We start from the raw sequence: 17,149 nt of genomic DNA, 5'->3' as shown, positions 1-17,149 counted from the left end.
AAAAAAAAAAAAAAAAAAAAAAAACAAGGAAAAGTGCGCCCGACTGCGCCGTTGGCATTGGCGTTGGCATCGATGCCGTCATAGACAGGCACTCAGGTGGACAACGGTAGGCAAGGCAAGGCATGTGAGTGAGTCTGAATCTGAGTCCGAAGACGAGGCTAGGTGTGAGGGGCGAGGCTGGCTGGCGCAGAAGCCTGACGACACAACCCACACTCCAACAAAAACACTCGACGCGATATCCATGTTCCATGTCCATAGGTATGCATATTCGATAAGCTAGCTAGCTACCTATCTACCTATCTACCTACGTAGCAACGTACTTTTACACCACCTCATGACTTCACACTCTCGATTAGTCCGCAAATAAGAGTAAGCAGGCAGGCAGGCAGTAGTAAGGTGTACCATCTACCTACTGTACTGTACGTAGTACGTAGTACCTAAACTACCTTACCTACCAACCAACCAACCACCGCAGCAGCGCCCCCGAGACGCGTCGAGCATGCATGCATACTTCTGCTTGCTTGCCTTGCTTGCTTTCTCCTTTTTTTTTTGTATATCTTGTTTTTAGGTTGTGTGTGTGTGCGGGTGCAGGTGTGGTTTGGACGCGCACCGCGTGTATACCAAAAAAAAAAAAAAAAAAAAGGAAAAAAGAAAAAACCACACTGAGTGAGCTGAGCCCTTCCAGACGTCCGCATCGGCAGTCTTTGTTTAGAAAAATCAACACCCAGGCTCGCTTGATCGTTCCCCCTCACTCCCTGAGATCAATCATCATCCTTCGTCCCACCACACCCCCACTACCATCGCGAATCTTCCTTCAACCACCCCCCGGAAAGAAAGCCCTCCACCCACACCGGGCTTTGTCCACTGCTCGTTTGCCCGATATTCCCTTTCATCACAATTTCTCGTTCAAAAAGTAAGAGAGAATTAGGGTGGCAGACCATCTCGACTTGCAAAAAAAGAAAAAGCAAAAAGTCATCGCTCCCCAGAGAGGCTGCACTCTTCTAGAAGTTTGTGAGAGTAAAAAAAGTGATGGAGAAAGTTTTAGAAAACCCCGAAAGCCCCCAGGCACAGGGCTACCAGAAAAAAAGAACCCGCCGGAAACACCATGCAATGCCGCAAAAAAGCAGGGGACTCGCAAGTCGGGAAGCAAGAGATGAGCCGTAGCCGCGAGTCTTGAAATCGGATCAGGCATGAAAACCATTCTTGTCGATGCCGACAGATGGCCGTTGTGAATGTATTAATACAAGGTGACGAGAAAGGCGGTCGATCGAGGGCGCGCAGAATTGCGTGGCTAGATCGGCGCGAGGACCCGCGAGTTGTTCAAGACTTACGGAAGTCTTGGGCGTCACGTTAGCGGATGCAAAGGGCAAGCACATGCCACACTTTCGACTTACCAGACAAGACGGGGTAGATCAGCTCGAAGGCTTGGTAGATCTCCTCGCGCACCTTGGCACCAGTCAGGACGATCTTGCCCGAGACGAAGATCAAGAGCACAATCTTGGGCTTCATCATGCGGTAGATGAGACCGGGGAACAACTCAGGCTCGTAGGAGCTGAAGTTGTGATGGCGGCTGGCCAGACCCTCAAGACGAATGGGGAACTTGATGTCGCAGGAACCAACGATGTTCTGGATCTTGAAGTCCGTGAACTTGGCGTTGAAGCCGAGCTTCTGGATGATACGGGCGTATTTGCGCGAGGCAAGCTTGGAGTCGTCCTCAGACTTGGCGCCGGTCACGACCATCTTGCCCGAGGCGAAGATCAGAGCCGTAGTCTTGGGTTCGCGGATACGCATAATGACGGCCGCGAAACGCTAAAAAAGGCACACAAAGTTCAGTAAGACGTCAAGAACGAAAGCTAACCCGATGCATGTACCTTAGGGTTGTACTCCGCATTGCGAGCGTGCAGCGCGATCGTCTTGAGGTCAAGGCGACAGTCGAGGTTGACGGTGGCCCTGCAAAGGTCAGATGCTGATCGAGAGATCGGCAGCACGCCATACTCACACAATGTTCTGCAGCGTGGGAACAATGCCGGAGACACCGTTGGCGGCACCTGGAGTCGCAGCAGGCGTAGCGGGCATCACCCCATTGCCGTTCGCGCCGTTCTGGTTCTGCTGGACATCTTTCTCGGACGAGGGAGGAGTCAGGTCGCCAGCACCGCCCGGAAAGGACAGGCTGCCCGGCGCGGTGAAGACCTTGGCCTGGGCAGCAGTCGCGGGGTGGGTGGTGAGGGAATCCATGTTGTTCATCTTGACGAGAGGACGGTCTGGAGTGGGTATGATGACGTTGGCAGTCTACGGCGAGAGATAAGTCAGATGGGTTCGCGTCCGTGTGCGATGATGTAATGAGATGCGATCGGCGAGGCTCGAGACGCGAGAGACAGCGACGTCGATGATGGCTCGCAGGCGATGCGATCGAGGAGAGTGGAGGTGGAGGTGGTTGGAGCAAGGGCCGTACCGTCAGTGGGAGATGAACAACCAAATGCCTCCCCTACAGTCGATGCCAAGCGAAGTGAAGTTAGTGAGCCTCAACGGTCGCAAACAGGATTGCGCGACGAGAAGTCTCTGGAATGATCCGGGCGCCGGGTCAGAAGCGAAGCCAGCTAGCCTCTGAAGCGGGTGCTGGATGCAGGTGTGATGCGACGGGGCCGGAGCGGCAGTCGCGTCTTGTCGCGGTAGCGGAGCCGGTGAAGTACCTCGTAGAGAGCGCGGTAGCGAGCTGAACGGCTCACTGGAAAAGGAACAGAGGGCGGGGAAGGGTGCGCAAGGCTCGTCGGAGATCTGGAGCTTGCGTGGGGGCGGGTGGGTGGAGGTTGGTGGTGTTCGACGGGGGGCGTAGCGTCAAACAACCGGGGTCGCGAAAGGGTTGGAAAAATCGGCGAGAGTCGAGGGCGGAGGGCGCTGGGTATTTAAGTGCGCGGCTGCCTGGGCGGGCTGGCCACCGGTCGGTCCTACCCCCTGGTCGCGCTATCCGCTTCCGGCCCCCGCAACCATGACTCACCCGCGCCACACCCAAGCAGGCCTTGAATGAAAGAAAGTGAGAGCGTCAAAGCACTCTCTCTGCACGCACAAGCTTCTTGCTTCCTCTCTCTGTCTCCGCCGCCCGCCTATAACCCGCCCCCCTCCGCCCGCCCGCGCTGATGTTCCCGCCGTCGCCGCCGTGAACTCCGCTCTCTTCCGCCCGCCCAGCTAGGTAGCCCTAACTAGCCGCTAAGCCAGGAGAGATGGAAAGCTGAAAGATTTTTTTTTTTTCTTTCCCTTTCCCTTTCCCACTCCCCCCCAGTCTCGCCAAGCCCCGACGCGCCTCCTTCAGCTGCCTGCAGTGCTGATCTGCTGCACGCCCGCGACGCCCCTCACCCGTCCTGAAACACCATCAGGAGTCGACGACAAGAATGCGCGCGTGTGGCGATGACGACGACGCGGTCGCTCGTCGAATCGCGACGCGTCTTGCCACCTCAGCGCGAGCCCGGCGCCTGCGCTTCCTAATTCCCGCGCCTGAGCTGGCTGCCATCCATCGCCGTGCCGTCGCTGATTGTGATTGGCGCGCACCTCCTTCTGCCCTCCCATGCCACGACACGAGGATCGTCGAGCCTTGTTGACACGTTTCTCAGCCTCCTGCTAGTCCAAGGAATGCGTGTCGCCCGGGAAGGTTGTTCGAGAATGCAACGGCAAGATTGCGACGCGCCGTTTTCGTGCCCCATGCGCCATCATCGTTGTTTGGGCTTCACCTCCGAGCTAATGCATCGCTGCGCTGCAGACAAGAAGCTTATCTTGCCCGGTGGAGATTGCTCGTCTGCAAGCCGCATCCCGAGCTTCCGGGCCTTTATTGTCGCAGGCACAGGCAATGAAGCAGTGGAACATGCAACCTGCCACTTGCAGAGAGTCCTACCACGGGTCCACGGCCGCTCTCGCGTGTTGAGACAGATCCACCAGATCTCCTGCATTGAATGACACTGCAGGGGCCGGCGACTGTTAGAGGACCAACGGTTCGAGCGAGCCTCGTCAGTGGTAAGACCCTGTTGAAGCTTAACAAATATGTGGCTTGTCGCTGTTTTCGAAATATCAATTTTTTTATCCTTTTTCCAACGGCTGTTCGAAATCAAGAAAGGAATGCGATCGCCCATGCTAAACATTGGGGACGTGTTGTGAGCAAAACAACAACTGACGCTGCGCAATGTGACACTGCGAGAGCCCAGTAGAAGCTTCTAGAGACGCGCAATGTCTCTTTATTGACTACCTACTACGGTGGGAGGGGGATATCTTTATTCATCCCTTAGTGAGCGACACTCCGCAGAAGCCAAGGCATGTCAAGTCGCTTTGAATTTAGAAATTGAAGATACTGCAATAATGCCTACAAGCTCCTGTAAGTGGGATAATATTTTCCTCTCCAACCGTAGTAATCGACTGCCTAGCTTCGGCTGCGATGGACCGGCATTTCCGTCTCGTTCGGCATTTGACATTTAGGCCTTCCCGATTAGGCACTATCAGCCGCATCCACCTCCTGCGTCGCTCAAAAATATACAATTCGAAGCAAATCGACGGATGCTCTTCAATGCAATCCACCAGGTTGATGCTGACTTCAAAAAATTACTCCGCCATTGCCTTTACTCAACCGGCTTTTCCGGCAGGTTCTGTACACCCATAAGATCAGACACCACCGATTACACTCACATACCACGTCAGCCGCACTTTCTCACCGGTATTTGACAATAGTCGACACAAGGGTCTGTAGATTTGATTCCCCGGTGCCGTTACACTCGGAAAGGCTAGGTTATCATCGGTAAGTCAGCGGAGCTGGCGGCTCCCTCGTCACATCCTCACACCAAGCACTCAACACCACGCCAACAAGGATTCCCCGCACACCAAGCGGCGCATCATGGATGGTCCGGACGATACCGAGGATCTCGCACTGGCCAGGACGTCTCCGCCTCCGCAACAGCCCGCGAGCGGCCCGGCGCGGGGCGCTTCCGGCCTGAGCAGTGAGCGCACGCACGCAATGGCGGACGTCACGAGACGAAGTTAAGAGCTTGGTTCATCGTCACAAGTGCGGGAGAGGTCTAGCTCACCGATTTTTGCTGTTACGTACACGGAACTGGGTGCGATTTGGTGATGGAGGGGGAGGCCGGAATGGCTCCTATCTCGAGGCCGGATTCATTCCGGCCTCAGGATATATCAACGAAGCGGCCGCGGTGCAGCTAGACCGAGCCTCCAACCACTCGCACAACTGTGGCTGCACTATCCCACGTTCACACACACGTCTTGTACCCTTCATACACACATTTTGTCTTCTTCCCTGAGCCATGTCGTCGTCCTCTTTCTCCTTCCCCGTCCTCAGGGACACCTTGCCCGCCGACCACACCATCCCGTCCTTCATGGTCTCGACCACGCGTGGTTTCCTGCCCCGTCAGGACCCCATCGCCAAGCTGCCGGCCGACTTCGACGCGCTGGAGTCGCTGCTGTCGCGCATGCCCATCCGCACCCTGTCCGGTGCACCGGGACTGCTGGCTAGCTGCAGCCTTGGCGCCGCCGTCAACAAAGAACTGCCGGACCTGAGTGGCGCCATTGAGAAGTATCATGACGACAAGGTCCTGATGAATGCCCTGTACAGGGACTACAGCTTCTTGGCTAGTGCCTATCTCCTCGAGCCATGCCATGAACGGTTCATGCGTGGTGAGCAGTACGGATTGGGCAGAGACGTGTTGCCGAGCGTCATTGCCAAGCCGATTGTTAAAGTGGCTGAGATGTAAGTCGGCTTTCGTCTTTCGTCCATGTGCTTGTGCCATCGTCGTGCTAATGACGTTCGATAGCGCGGGCTTCAAGCCTTTCATGGAGTACGCGGGATCCTATGCTCTGTTCAACTACCGCTTGGAGAACCCGGCAGTGGGTCTGGAGTATGACAACCTCAGGCTTGTTCGCGCGTTTGAACTAGGCTTGGACCCGACATCGTCGGAGGCGGGCTTCGTGCTTGTGCATATTGCCATGGTGAAGAATTCCGGCGCTCTTGTTTCTGGTGCTGTCCAATCACTTAATGGAACCCTTGGGCATGACCGTGAATCATTCAATACCGGCATGGCCGAAGTTGTAGCTTCCCTGGAAAAGATCAACAAAGTCATGAACAGTATGTCCCTTCCTTCCTCTTCACTGAGAACAAGTCTGACAATGCCACAGCCATGTGGACCAAGAGCAAGCCTAACGGCTACACCAGCTTCCGCACATTCATCTTCGGCATTACAAGCCAAAGTATGTTCCCGAACGGCGTCGTCTACGAAGGCGTAAGCGAAGAGCCAATGTCCTTCCGCGGCGAGTCCGGCGCCAACGACAGCATGATCCCACTCTGCGACAACCTGCTCCAGATTTCCATGCCGGCAACGCCGCTCACGGAAATTCTGCAGGACTTCCGCTCCTACCGGCCAGGCAACCACCGCGAGTTCTTGGAAGCAGTGAAGGATTGCTCCAACGAGGCGGGTCTCAAGGCCTTCGCGATGGAGGACCCGACGTCGGCGAATTTGTACCTCAAGGCGCTTAACCAGGTCAGGGATTTCAGGTGGAGGCACTGGTGCTTCACGAGGGAGTATATCCTTAAGAACACTAGCCATCCCACAGCGACTGGAGGAAGCCCAATCGTGACGGTATGTTATTCAGACCTGCGTAGTTATGTAGAATGGGAGATACTGACAAGCGTAGTGGCTGCCAAACCAGCTTCAAGCTGTGCTGGGCCAGATGAAGGAGGTGGCCACGCACTGTAGTGCTGTGTCAGGGACCGAGGACATCATGGATGTTGTGCGGTCGCAGCAAGAGACGCTGACGAAAGAAGTCGCCAAGTACTGTGCGGAGAGGAATGTAGCATAAGAAACTGCTTAGTGAAGAGAATAAGTATTTCAGCAAATTGAAACTCAACGAAGGAAATGACGGAGGTGTTCTGCAGCGTGTATCTAGACTGGAAAAATAGAGAACTAAGAAGATCTCAACTTGATAAGTAGCTTCTGTCACCATCGACGAGTACCTACTGTATACAAGTAGAAACGTCCTAGAGCGCATATAACGTCCGTCACCGCGAACCGAGGCCTACCGTATAACGAGACAGAGGACGTTACAAGCAGTCCCTACAGCTCATTGCCTAGCTCCTTATATTCCGAGTCCTCGGTATAGATGAAGAGATCTTAGAGCACACATAGACCCTACATATCATAACTAGGCTCTTCTTCTAATCCATACAAATATCACCATCTCGCTTCAGGGCGAATCTCGCTTCATGGTGACGGAGGTAGTTGCAAAGTCGGGGGCTGTCGAAGCAGCAGCATATCGATAAGCATAGGTACGCCTGCCTTAAATTCACATGCGGATCCCCCACCCCCCTCCTTAACCACCAACTAGACCAATCCAACTCCAGCCCGCTCGAACCCTCTGCGACAGTTTGGACATCCACCCCTTCATCAGAAGACCAAAAGAGAAAAAATGAAGACGGACAACTACCTCGCGCTCTGTCTGGAGCAGGCAGCCCTCTCGCCCCTCCACCACCGCCACGGGAGCATCGTCGTGCGCGGCGGCAAGGTCATCGGCCACGGCTACAACGACTACAGACGCGGCTATGACGGCGGGGCCCTCAAGACAGGGCAGCTGGCGACGAAGCCCAAGCCGAAACCGAACTCAAAGCCAACGGGCTTCACATCTTTAGACGCCTACGCCATGGGCGGTGGATGCTCAGCTAATGCGCCGCTCTCCATGCACGCCGAGATGATGGCGATCCGCTCCGCGCTCGCAACTTCCAGCGCGCTGGCCGCCACGGCCGTGGAGGTGCAAAAACCGTGCGCCAAACTACCGGGTGCGGCTTCTAAACGAGGGGGCCAGCGACTCCGCGACGAGGCCGTGTGGGCGTACGTCGAGCGCGTCTGCGCCGAGGTCTTTGGCGCGGCCGCCGAGGGCCGCGAGTGGGGAGTTTCAGGTGGAAGAGGACGTGAGGTTGAGGAGTCATCATCATCATCATGGTCACCAGAGTCAGAGTATTAAGTTTGGGGGCCGTGGCCGCAAGAAGCCGGCCCAGAAGCATCGTTACGTGCCTAAGAGCGAGGATAGTTTTTCCCGACATACTACTATCCGTGGGCTCGTGGCAGGCCCTGGGATAGAAAAAGACCGCAAGACCGGCTCCGATTCCAGAAGCGACGCTGTGCACGGCGCGGTAAGCACAGCACTACAAATCCCCCCTCCCCTCTCACCATCAGAGCTCAACTCACCCACCTCGCACGCACAGAACCGCAAGAAGCGCGCGCCAGATAGACCCCCTAACCACCCCAAGCCCATTCTAGTACGCACCACCCGCAGCACCCAGGCCCCCTCATCCTACACCACCAAAGAGCGCACCAAGCACGCCAAACTGCACGGCGCAGACCTATACGTCGCGCGCCTCGGGCACGCCGGACCCGCACATTTAAGCAGCAGCGGCGGCAGCAAAGCCCCCAAAGACCCAGTACCGCCACCACCAGCACCAACGCCAACACCACGCCCCACACGCACAGGCTCCCTCCACGAAGAGCTCACCCACATACTCCCCGCCCCACCCCCACCACCAGCAGCGCTCCCGGCCTTACTCGACCGCCGCACCGTGCAGCCCTCGCGGCCGTGCTACCGCTGCGTCGCGTACCTGCATGCGGTGGGCATCAAGCGCGTGTACTGGACGAACAGCGAAGGGGAGTGGGAGGGGGCGAAGGTGCGAGAGCTGGCTGAGGGGTTGGAAGGCGGCGGCGCTGGGGGCGAGATGTTTGTGACTAAAGGGGAGGTTTTGAGGCTGAGGCGGGGGATGGGGGCGTTGGTAGGTGGAGGGGTGGGAAGGGGAGGGGGAGGGTCGTAGGAGTGCTTGGGTAGAGGGTATTGAGGTTGTTTGGTTTGGCTTTGGTGTGTATGCGTGTGTGGAGATGTCTTGCTGCGGGTTTGAGCAGTAGAGGTATGTGTTCCTTTTGTTTTCATGGGGCTGGGTTACTTGAAGACAGTTTGATGTCTGTCTACGTTCCTACCTATGAATCCGTCCAGCACCATCCGTTGAGTCAGGAGCACCGTCCTATCTGCATGCTTTATCCGGACAGGTCTCAAAGCTGATATCATGATGTTTAGCGTTGATATGGAGTTGTGAGACGTTTCTTTGTGGGAATGCAGTGGTGAACCAAGTTCTAGAGAAGCAGACAGTGCTGCGAAGTTCCTGCGAGAGAAACCAGCAAGGCTATCAGAACTAGTCTCATCATCTACTCTGTAATCAGGCAAACAGCGAAGCCCATCCTCGCATTCAAAGCCATCAAACAGCTCGCCATGCACGAGCAGCACCGACTGCCCGATCCAGACTCATCACGTGCGAGGCACCACATCCGGCGAATGGCCCAAGGCGATGACGCGGTGGTTCCCCAGTTAACCGGCAGCAGGCAGCGAATCAACGACGCAGCAGCAGGGTTGCATCGATCGCTTGGCGCCGATCAACACAGACGCAGCAGCCGGGGCGTCCAAGCTTCAAGCGTAGGTTCGGACGACGCCAAACCTCCGCACCCAAGCTTTCCTACCTCCCCCTCCCTCTCTCCTACCCACACACACAAACACACCCTCTGTCGAGCCCCCCGTTCCACCTCGAGCCCTCGTCCATCCGCGCGCCCTTATACTGCTCGCCAGCTTTCGCGCCGTCGCACAGCTCTCGCGGCCCCCTCCCTCCCCTTCCTCTTTCGGCGTTCCCGCTTGCGCCGGCTCCCGAGCTTCAAAAGAGCTCGTTGCACCTGTCTCCCAGCTTCTTCCATCTCCGCGCATCGCCATCATGGCCGACCAAGAGGTCCAGAAGGGCGACCAAGGTACGTCTGCCCGCAGCCTGCCTTTGGCGTGAGCGGCGCGCGTCTCCTGACCCATTGACGCCGTGTCATACGTTGTCGTCCGACGCGCCGCGCATCACGCGCATCGCCCACGACGTCGCCGCTCCCGCTGCTTCCTCCGGGCTCGCTTCGCTGACGTGCTTCTCCCGCCTACAGTCTCCTGGAACTGGGGCAGCAATAACCCCAGCGGCGCTGTCGCCGAGGTTGCCAAGGAGGGTGACATCGCCATCGAGTCCAATAAGGGTAACACTATCAATAAGAGCGCCGAGCCTGAGAACCCCGCTGTCCACATCGAGCGCCCCGGCAATGATGTCGTTAAGAACGCGAGCGACCTGACCGTAGAGAGTAAGGCTGATGGTGCCGAGACCAAGGCGGACGATAAGGCCGAGGAGAAGAAGGAAGGTGAGGAGAAGGCGAGCGAGGAGAAGAAGGAGGCCGAGGAGAAGGCGCCCGCCAATGGCGAGAAGAAGGCCGAGCAGAACGGTGAGAAGGAGGAAGAAAAGTCCGAAGAGAAGAAGGACACCGAAGATGCACAGGCCGGTGACAAGCGCAAGGCCGAAGAGACCAACGGCAAGTCCGATGAAGTGAAGAAGGTCGAGGAAAAGCCCGAGGAAAAGGAAACCGACGCCAAAGAAGGTGAAAAGGAAGACGCTGAGCCTCCCGCCAAGCAGCAAAAGACCGAAGATGGCGAGAACGCCGGCAAGAAGGGTCGTGGCAGGCCAAAGAAGGCCGAGTCTGGTGAGAAGCCGGCGACCAAGGCGAAGCCCAAGAAGGAGCCCAAGAAGGCTGCCACCGAGACGGGCGAGCCCCGCCGCAGCGGGAGGAACAAGTCTTCCTAAATAACGACATACGGGTTGACGGAGCCGAATGATTTGGATGATTGCTTGTTGCTACCTTTCAGGTTAGGGAGGATATACTGTGATCCGGGCATAGAAGCCGCGTTTTACGAGCGAGCTCAGGAACCGGCAACAAAAGCTGAGCGTTACGGCGGCGCTCGGGCGGTATATTGTCATTTGTTATTGTTATTACGAGGTTCGATGCTTGATGGTTTGTTGTAAATAGGTGCTTGTAAATGCATCTTATTGCTAGCGACATGTGCCATTGGCGAGTGATGCATGTGTTTGAAAAAGGTGGTCTGTTGAAAATAGGTTGTCGCCTTTAGAGCAACGACAGTCAGCTCCTCGTGAGTTATACTAGAGCTTGTTGGTGTTAGTATCTCATCTCGGTAGCCCATGCTGCAGCGACCGTCGCGTGAAGGACTGGCTCAGAAGAAAAGTGTCATTCATAGGCAGAAGTACGAAAAATGCCATCCGATCCGTCTTGAAACTTGAATGTAAAGAGCAATCACCATATGCCAGATAGAAGCAGAGTCAACAAGTAATGCGGCGGCGACTTACCCTTCAAAGGAATCAAAATCCAAGACCACGGCGGCCCGCAAAACCCCATCTTTTCGACCCGTCGCGAGCGCCGTCGTCAGGCGCCCAGCGCCCGGATAGGCGTCCGTCGCGCTCTCGGTCAGCTCTCCGCACAAAACCGAACCTGCGTTGACGCTGAAGGTCGAAGGGAGAATCAAGGTCTTTGTCTTTGTCCGACATGCGCGGCAGGTGCGACAGGATTTTTTTTTTCCTGGCGAGTGTCGGGGCCTGCTCGGCCCGCGGGCGGCTGCTTCCATCGTCCAGCAGCAGGCAGCTGCGTGCCTTTGCTCCTCTCGACCTCACTTACATATGTACTCATACTTTTACCTCGGGGCTGACTTCATGTATAGGCATCCATCGGTCGCGCCGAATCCATCGCAACGCGACCCCCGACGACTAGAGTAGTCTCACAACACAGCCGCCGGCCTAAACGGCATTCCCAACCGAGAGGTGCTCCGCGTGCGAGGCTGAGGTGCAGGACGCCCAGCGCCGTGCTAACCAGGTTGTAGGAGACTCCCGCCCAACCACAAGAGTCTTGGTTAAGACGGCGCACAGCTCGGGTCGGAGGTGGGGTGCGGCAAGCTGGCTTGTTGCTTGCTTTCGGCGTTACGCTAAACGGGCTTGTTTGCTGTCAGCCAAAAACAGAGTCAGCAGCAAAGCGCTGGATCCCCGTCTGCTGCGTGCCGCCGTTTAATCTCATCTGCTGCAAGCCTCTTTTCGTGCTGAAAGGCGGGCGTTTTGGCGGTTCTTTGGCTGCGCTCGCGCTTCGTCTGATATTGGTGGCTTGGTGATGGAGCTAGTGAGCCTCAGCCTCGTGGGCCCTGAGGCGCGGTTGTATCAAATACTTTAAGTAAACCTTCGGTTGCTAGCGCTTCAGGGATATGATGAGACTGGAACCACTCAGCCACCCGAAAGCATGGAAGAGACGGTGAATACGGTAAATTTCGTGGCAGCCGCAAATAATAGGCGTTCCAACGACGTGTCTGACCCATGGCATGGCTTCACGCTAGCGGCTGGACGTGAAGTATGGTATACAAAGAGTAGGTCGCCATGCTGCAGGTCAGCGGGAGGCTGACAAGCCGTCAGAACCATTTTCTATTATTTCGTCTCTCATTCCTCTGTCAAAATCTTTATCTCCCCTCTCAGTTACATTCTACTGTGATTGCAGTATCTTGCGCGGCGCGGAGCCTGCTCGGCTTACAGCCCATCAACTCCTGCCATGGAGCAAGCCCCGGCTGCCTTGCGCGTTGCCGCTCCCGTGGCCGCGAGAGCAAACAATCCGTTTTCAGACGGCAACGCTATGCTGGAAAGTCCGACGAATGTATCCCAGGACCAGCTATCCGGATTGTTCCCTGGCAGAGAGCCTTCCAACTCTTCGGACCATCGCTCGCAGAACCCTTACTTGTCCTCTGCCCCTGCTCCAACGGGAGAGGCGCAGCCTAGTGGGACGCCTGCACTGGCAAATCCGACGTCACCGGCCCCGCCGTTATTGTCCAACCCCAGGCCATATCAATCCGTGCGTGATCCTTCTACACGGTCCTCATCGCTACCATTATATCCGTCGCCGTCGCGTAACCAAAGCATACTGAGTAAGCTTGGGTCGTTCAGATCATTACGACCCTCAAGAGCATGGGCCCAATATGGAAGGCTTGAGGACACAGAAGACGATAAAATTAAGACACGCCGGGCGCAGCTGAAAGATGTTGACGAAGAAGATGATGGCGAAAACATCACTTACGATCTGAGTGCTTTCGAAGGCCCATTTACTCTGCAAACAATGGGTTCCAAAAAGAATGAAAAGGGGGCGACAGATATGCGAGATTTGGAAGATGTGTACAAGCTTGGAGAACTTGGAAGCGGCTACAGTCGAGTCGGAGGAATCCATCGCGAGCTCGGAGGTGGGATGGAGACGATTATTGAGACCACCTCTGGGGTACAGCACGCAGAACGTGCTCGAACGCCTGTTGGGACGCTTACACGGCATTTCACCATGCCAACAAGGAGTGCTTCAGGCGGACAAGCACAAAACGAAGCGGCCCAAAGAGCAGCCGAAAAGACGGGCGAGATCGTAGCAGTCACCGAACCTCCTGCTGTCGACATCAGTAGTTTTGACGGCGCAGATTACGAACGTCACAACGTCCTGAATCAGGTGGGTGACCAGTCGATGAAAAGCTACTACTTCCCGCCCGATCCAGATATGCCTGCCTGGAAACCGATGTCGATGCATTGGTGGTACATCTCTATCCTTATCGTCATCGCCGTGGCCCTCGGTCTGCTCCAAGAGTATCTTTGCCAAATATCCATGCGGGCAGGCGAGAACGGCGGTCTCCTCAAGTTTAAGTCCCCTCAAGAACTCACAACGGCCAAATATTTCGGCTGGAAGTACGCACCTACCATCACTTTTCTCAGTTACGGTATATCCTGGCAGATCGCGGACTTTGATGTTAAAAGGCTGGAGCCTTACTATCAGCTCTCGCGACCAACCGGCGCGACTGCTACCGAGAGCTTGAACATGGACTACCTCACAAGCCTGTCTTGGCTGGTTCCGCTGAAAGCGATCCGCCATCGGCACTGGGCGGTTCTCTACTCTTCATTGGCCACTCTTATCACGGGAAGTTTGCTTCCTGTGCTCCAGCAAGCGTCGATGGTAATGGAACCTCCCCAAAAAGACCGAGCGGAGTCGGAGTTCAAATACATACGTATTGTGCCTGTCTGGTCTCGGACCATGTCCGCAAGTCTGTTTTGCGTCGCTCTGTACGGCATCCTCCTTTCCATCAAGCTACGGCGAAAGAGCGGGCTCCTCAGCGACCCCAAAGGCATCGCAGGCATCGCAGCCATGGCCACGCAAAGCCACATCCTGCAAGACTTCCACGGGCTAGACATCGCACCCAAGCGGGTGATCCACAAGCAGCTGGCGCATCGGCGCTACATCCTGCACAAAAGCTCGCTCTGGCAAGGCGAGTACATACTCAGCAACAACGAAGAATACGAAACGCAAAAAGGCGACAACCCCGTGCCGTTGATGCTGACGCTCAAAGCGGGCATCCCCTACCTCAGCGGCATGCTGCTCTTCATGGTCTCGCTGCCCGTCTTCCTCTTCCAGCCCAAAGCCAACCTCGCCACGGAAAAAGTGCCCTTCCTGCTCACGGCCCTCGCAACAGTCATAAAGCTGCTCTGGGGCACCATCACGACCGACGTGCGCGTCCTCGAGCCCTTCTACATCCTCTCACGGCGGCACGCACCCGCGCGCACTCTCACCCTCGACTACGCAGGCACGACGCCCGGCTACCTCCCCCTCAAAGCCCTGCTCAACCGACACTACCTCGTTGCGCTCGTCGGCGCCGGCGCCCTCATGACCGAGGTCCTCACCGTCTGCGTGTCCTCCTTCTCCGTCGACGGCAAGAAATTCTTCCCCGGGCACGGCCACCCCACCACCAACAACGACGACGACAACAACAACAGCGCCTCCCACCCCAGCAGCAGCCGCTACAACGCCGACGTGACCTTCAAGTCGTTCTGGGTCTCGTTCGCGCTGGCCATGGGTATCCTCACCTACCTGTGCGGCGTAGGCGCGGCGGTGTATTTGCGGCGGCGGCACGCGTTCCTGCCGCGGCAGCCGGGCACCATCGCCGCCGTGCTGGCGTTCATCCACCAGAGCCGCATGCTGCTGCGCTTTGTGGACACGCAGCGCATGGACGGCGCGCGCATGAAACGGTATTTGGAGGAGGAGGGCAAGTCGTACGCTTTGGGCTGGTTTAGGGGCAGGGATGGTCAAGACCATTGCGGTGTTGATGAGGAGCCGGTCGTCGCTGCGTATCGCTTTGGTGTCGATTGGAGGAAGAGCAGGGTCCAGCCGGGGCAGGTGGGCACGTGGGAGGTGTTTTGAGATGGGTTAGGCGGGGGCGGGAGTGGTGTGCGTAGAGAGGGATGTATAGTAATTGCGTGGGTTGTTGAATGAATGTGATACTTGCGTAGATGCGTGTTACTGTCGGTACGCTAAATACCACGTCCCCTCGCAACCGCATATCGTTCTCTTCCCCTATATCGTCCTCTCCCTTTCCGCATCGACTCAGAGGTCTGCGTACAGATGTGTCGGCGTGGGCACGCAACATAACTCATCCCCTCGCAACTATGTACCACCGAGCCAAAGCTGAAATGGAGAAGTGCGGTAAACGAATATATAACCATAAGCTAAACTAAAAAGTACTAGCTATCAACTACTTACTATAAAGGGTAGTAAAAATAGCAAGAAGAGGTAGTAAAGTTATCCAGCGCCTTTTATATCGCTACTACTATACTATTACTGCTGCTGATCTAGTAACTATGCCTACAATACTATTTCGCGGATTTCTATTTAATGCTTTATATTGAGATCTTGTAGTTTTTAGATCTGGAGTAGTTTGGTTGAGGACAATAACAAAGCATTTCAGCTTTCTTAAGGTATCTTATACTTTATATGTACAGTACTACTATATCATTAATTTTATAACAGCAACAAGTCTCTCGTGGATATAAAAACTATGCTCCCAATTCCAACAAGGCTCGAGTTAATTCCCCCCCCAATATCTGCTATTTCTCCCCCCCTAGGCCCACCGCCTGCCTAATCAGGTAATAACCTGGCAGAAAGTTGCCTTCGGCACAACCCGCCCGCGCCAGTCGCTCGCGCGACGCCGCGCGAGGACGCGCGGGTGGGGAACAGGAACTAGCACCCCTCATTTTACACCAAAAACCAACTAAAAAAATTCCATATCTCTAACCTTACTGTTACAGCGCGGCACGCGAAGAGGCAAGTTATTACATGTTACAAACGTCGCTTTTTCGCGCCCGCAAGCGCTCCCGCGTCCTCCTCCGCCGCTAGCTGCTCGCTCCTCCGCCTGCTCGCTCCATCACGTGTTCAGCCACGCCGATACTTGTTCTGCCCACGCCCTACACGTGCTGGCATCTCCCTGCCCACCGAGGGTACCGCACTGCTGCTGAAGGCAGTATCTCTATCCTCCTCTATGGTGTTGCTGTCGTCCTCGCTGCTGCTGCTGCTGCTGCTAACGATGATTGGCTCGTCCTGCTGCTGCTGCTGTTGTTGCTTCTTGGTTACTGGACGTGTTGTTGTACGCTTTCTCTTGCGTGTAACTGTCCTGGTTATCTCCTCTTCCTCCTCCACCTGCTGAAGCTGTTGTAGCAATAGTTGCTGCTGCTGCTGCTGCTGTTGTTGCTCGAGCATCATCTTCTTCAGCTCTGCCAGCTGGGCCTGTAGTGAAGCGTCTTCCTTTGCCTTCTTCATCCGTGTACGCTTGGCACGCTGTTGAGTAGCCCAATCAGCCTGCTCAGCCACCTCAAATTGTGAAGGCTCTCTCTGCGTGCTTGCACGCGGGCGTGTAGCAGTGCTAGATGGTGTTGAGTTCTGCCCAGCACGTGGGCGGCCGCGACGACGGTGTAGGATAAAGTTCTGAATGGCTAATATAGGGTCATTATTAGCAGTAGGTGTTTTCAAGCGCTAATATGGATGAATATCGCTCAGGGGTATCTTCTACTGCTCATTCAACGTCATCTGCTTCAGCGTGTGGGCACATGGGAGGCCCATAGAGTCCTCGAAATTGCCGTAGCATGCCGAATCAGTACCCTCTCGCATCAACTCGATCTGCTTAAGTATCTTCTGCAGTGCCTTTGGAAAGACATAGTCGATTATACACTGTAAAAGAGGCTCTCTCTTCAACTCGTGCTGCGGACGTAGATATGCTGAAGCTTCAGCATGCTCGATATCTATCCACTCGTTATTCAAGGCAACTAGCACCTTGTCTTTCAGCGTGAGAACGTCCTGCTGGCGGTGCCTAAAAAAGGACTTGATACGAGCGTGAGAACCCTCTGCTACTGATGTAATACTATAAGTATAGTCAGTCTGATTCA

At 55.7% G+C, this 17,149-nt stretch overlaps 8 protein-coding genes across 8 annotated transcripts; 6 read left to right on the top strand and 2 right to left on the bottom strand.

The window, feature by feature from the left end:
* The first annotated feature begins 391 nt into the window (after positions 1-391).
* K452DRAFT_23111 (uncharacterized protein) lies at positions 392-1,211 on the top strand. Its single transcript, XM_033537141.1, has one exon. It carries the CDS (start codon positions 504-506, stop codon positions 915-917), a length of 414 nt encoding a protein of 137 aa, XP_033391117.1. The 5' UTR covers positions 392-503; the 3' UTR covers positions 918-1,211.
* A 109-nt stretch (positions 1,212-1,320) lies between these two features.
* On the bottom strand, positions 1,321-2,235 carry K452DRAFT_330221 (uncharacterized protein; the record flags this gene model as incomplete). Its single annotated transcript, XM_033545105.1, has 4 exons — positions 1,321-1,337; positions 1,395-1,809; positions 1,872-1,950; positions 2,000-2,235. 4 exons carry the CDS (start codon positions 2,233-2,235, stop codon positions 1,321-1,323), a joined length of 747 nt encoding a protein of 248 aa, XP_033391116.1.
* Positions 2,236-5,215: 2,980 nt separating this feature from the next.
* On the top strand, positions 5,216-6,934 carry K452DRAFT_323080 (uncharacterized protein). The gene is made up of 4 exons (XM_033544599.1): positions 5,216-5,737; positions 5,802-6,112; positions 6,163-6,623; positions 6,679-6,934. Exons 1-4 carry the CDS (start codon positions 5,295-5,297, stop codon positions 6,841-6,843), a joined length of 1,380 nt encoding a protein of 459 aa, XP_033391115.1. The 5' UTR covers positions 5,216-5,294; the 3' UTR covers positions 6,844-6,934.
* A 515-nt stretch (positions 6,935-7,449) lies between these two features.
* K452DRAFT_314027 (uncharacterized protein) lies at positions 7,450-9,084 on the top strand (the record flags this gene model as incomplete). The annotated part of the gene is made up of 4 exons (XM_033543718.1): positions 7,450-7,953; positions 7,988-8,800; positions 8,854-8,932; positions 8,975-9,084. 4 exons carry the CDS (start codon positions 7,450-7,452, stop codon positions 9,082-9,084), a joined length of 1,506 nt encoding a protein of 501 aa, XP_033391114.1.
* Positions 9,085-9,123: 39 nt separating this feature from the next.
* K452DRAFT_23041 (uncharacterized protein) lies at positions 9,124-10,011 on the top strand. Its single transcript, XM_033537092.1, has one exon. The coding sequence runs from the start codon at positions 9,292-9,294 to the stop codon at positions 9,871-9,873; it is 582 nt and encodes a 193-aa protein (XP_033391113.1). The 5' UTR covers positions 9,124-9,291; the 3' UTR covers positions 9,874-10,011.
* Positions 9,989-10,168, top strand: K452DRAFT_213489 (uncharacterized protein; the record flags this gene model as incomplete). The annotated part of the gene is made up of 1 exon (XM_033536212.1): positions 9,989-10,168. A coding segment is annotated over one exon (180 nt), but the record flags the coding sequence as incomplete, so codon positions are not given.
* A 3,100-nt stretch (positions 10,169-13,268) lies between these two features.
* On the top strand, positions 13,269-15,125 carry K452DRAFT_196495 (uncharacterized protein; the record flags this gene model as incomplete). The annotated part of the gene is made up of 1 exon (XM_033535961.1): positions 13,269-15,125. A coding segment is annotated over one exon (1,857 nt), but the record flags the coding sequence as incomplete, so codon positions are not given.
* A 1,017-nt stretch (positions 15,126-16,142) lies between these two features.
* Positions 16,143-16,526, bottom strand: K452DRAFT_303568 (uncharacterized protein; the record flags this gene model as incomplete). The annotated part of the gene is made up of 1 exon (XM_033542741.1): positions 16,143-16,526. The coding sequence occupies one exon, from the start codon at positions 16,524-16,526 to the stop codon at positions 16,143-16,145; it is 384 nt and encodes a 127-aa protein (XP_033391110.1).
* Positions 16,527-17,149: the final 623 nt, after the last annotated feature.

This window comes from Aplosporella prunicola, assembly GCF_010093885.1.
Source record: "Aplosporella prunicola CBS 121167 unplaced genomic scaffold K452scaffold_117, whole genome shotgun sequence".
Lineage (NCBI taxonomy): Eukaryota > Fungi > Ascomycota > Dothideomycetes > Botryosphaeriales > Aplosporellaceae > Aplosporella > Aplosporella prunicola.
This window is presented reverse-complemented; position numbering and strand designations above follow the sequence as displayed.

Coding starts and splice junctions, on each gene's coding strand:
- K452DRAFT_23041 (XM_033537092.1), top strand. CDS start 9,292: ATGCACGAGCAGCACCGACTGCCCGATCCAGACTCATCACGTGCGAGG.
- K452DRAFT_23111 (XM_033537141.1), top strand. CDS start 504: ATGCATACTTCTGCTTGCTTGCCTTGCTTGCTTTCTCCTTTTTTTTTT.
- K452DRAFT_323080 (XM_033544599.1), top strand. CDS start 5,295: ATGTCGTCGTCCTCTTTCTCCTTCCCCGTCCTCAGGGACACCTTGCCC. Junction 6,113..6,162: donor GATCAACAAAGTCATGAACA/GTATGTCCCTTC, acceptor ACAATGCCACAG/CCATGTGGACCAAGAGCAAG. Junction 6,624..6,678: donor GAGGAAGCCCAATCGTGACG/GTATGTTATTCA, acceptor TGACAAGCGTAG/TGGCTGCCAAACCAGCTTCA.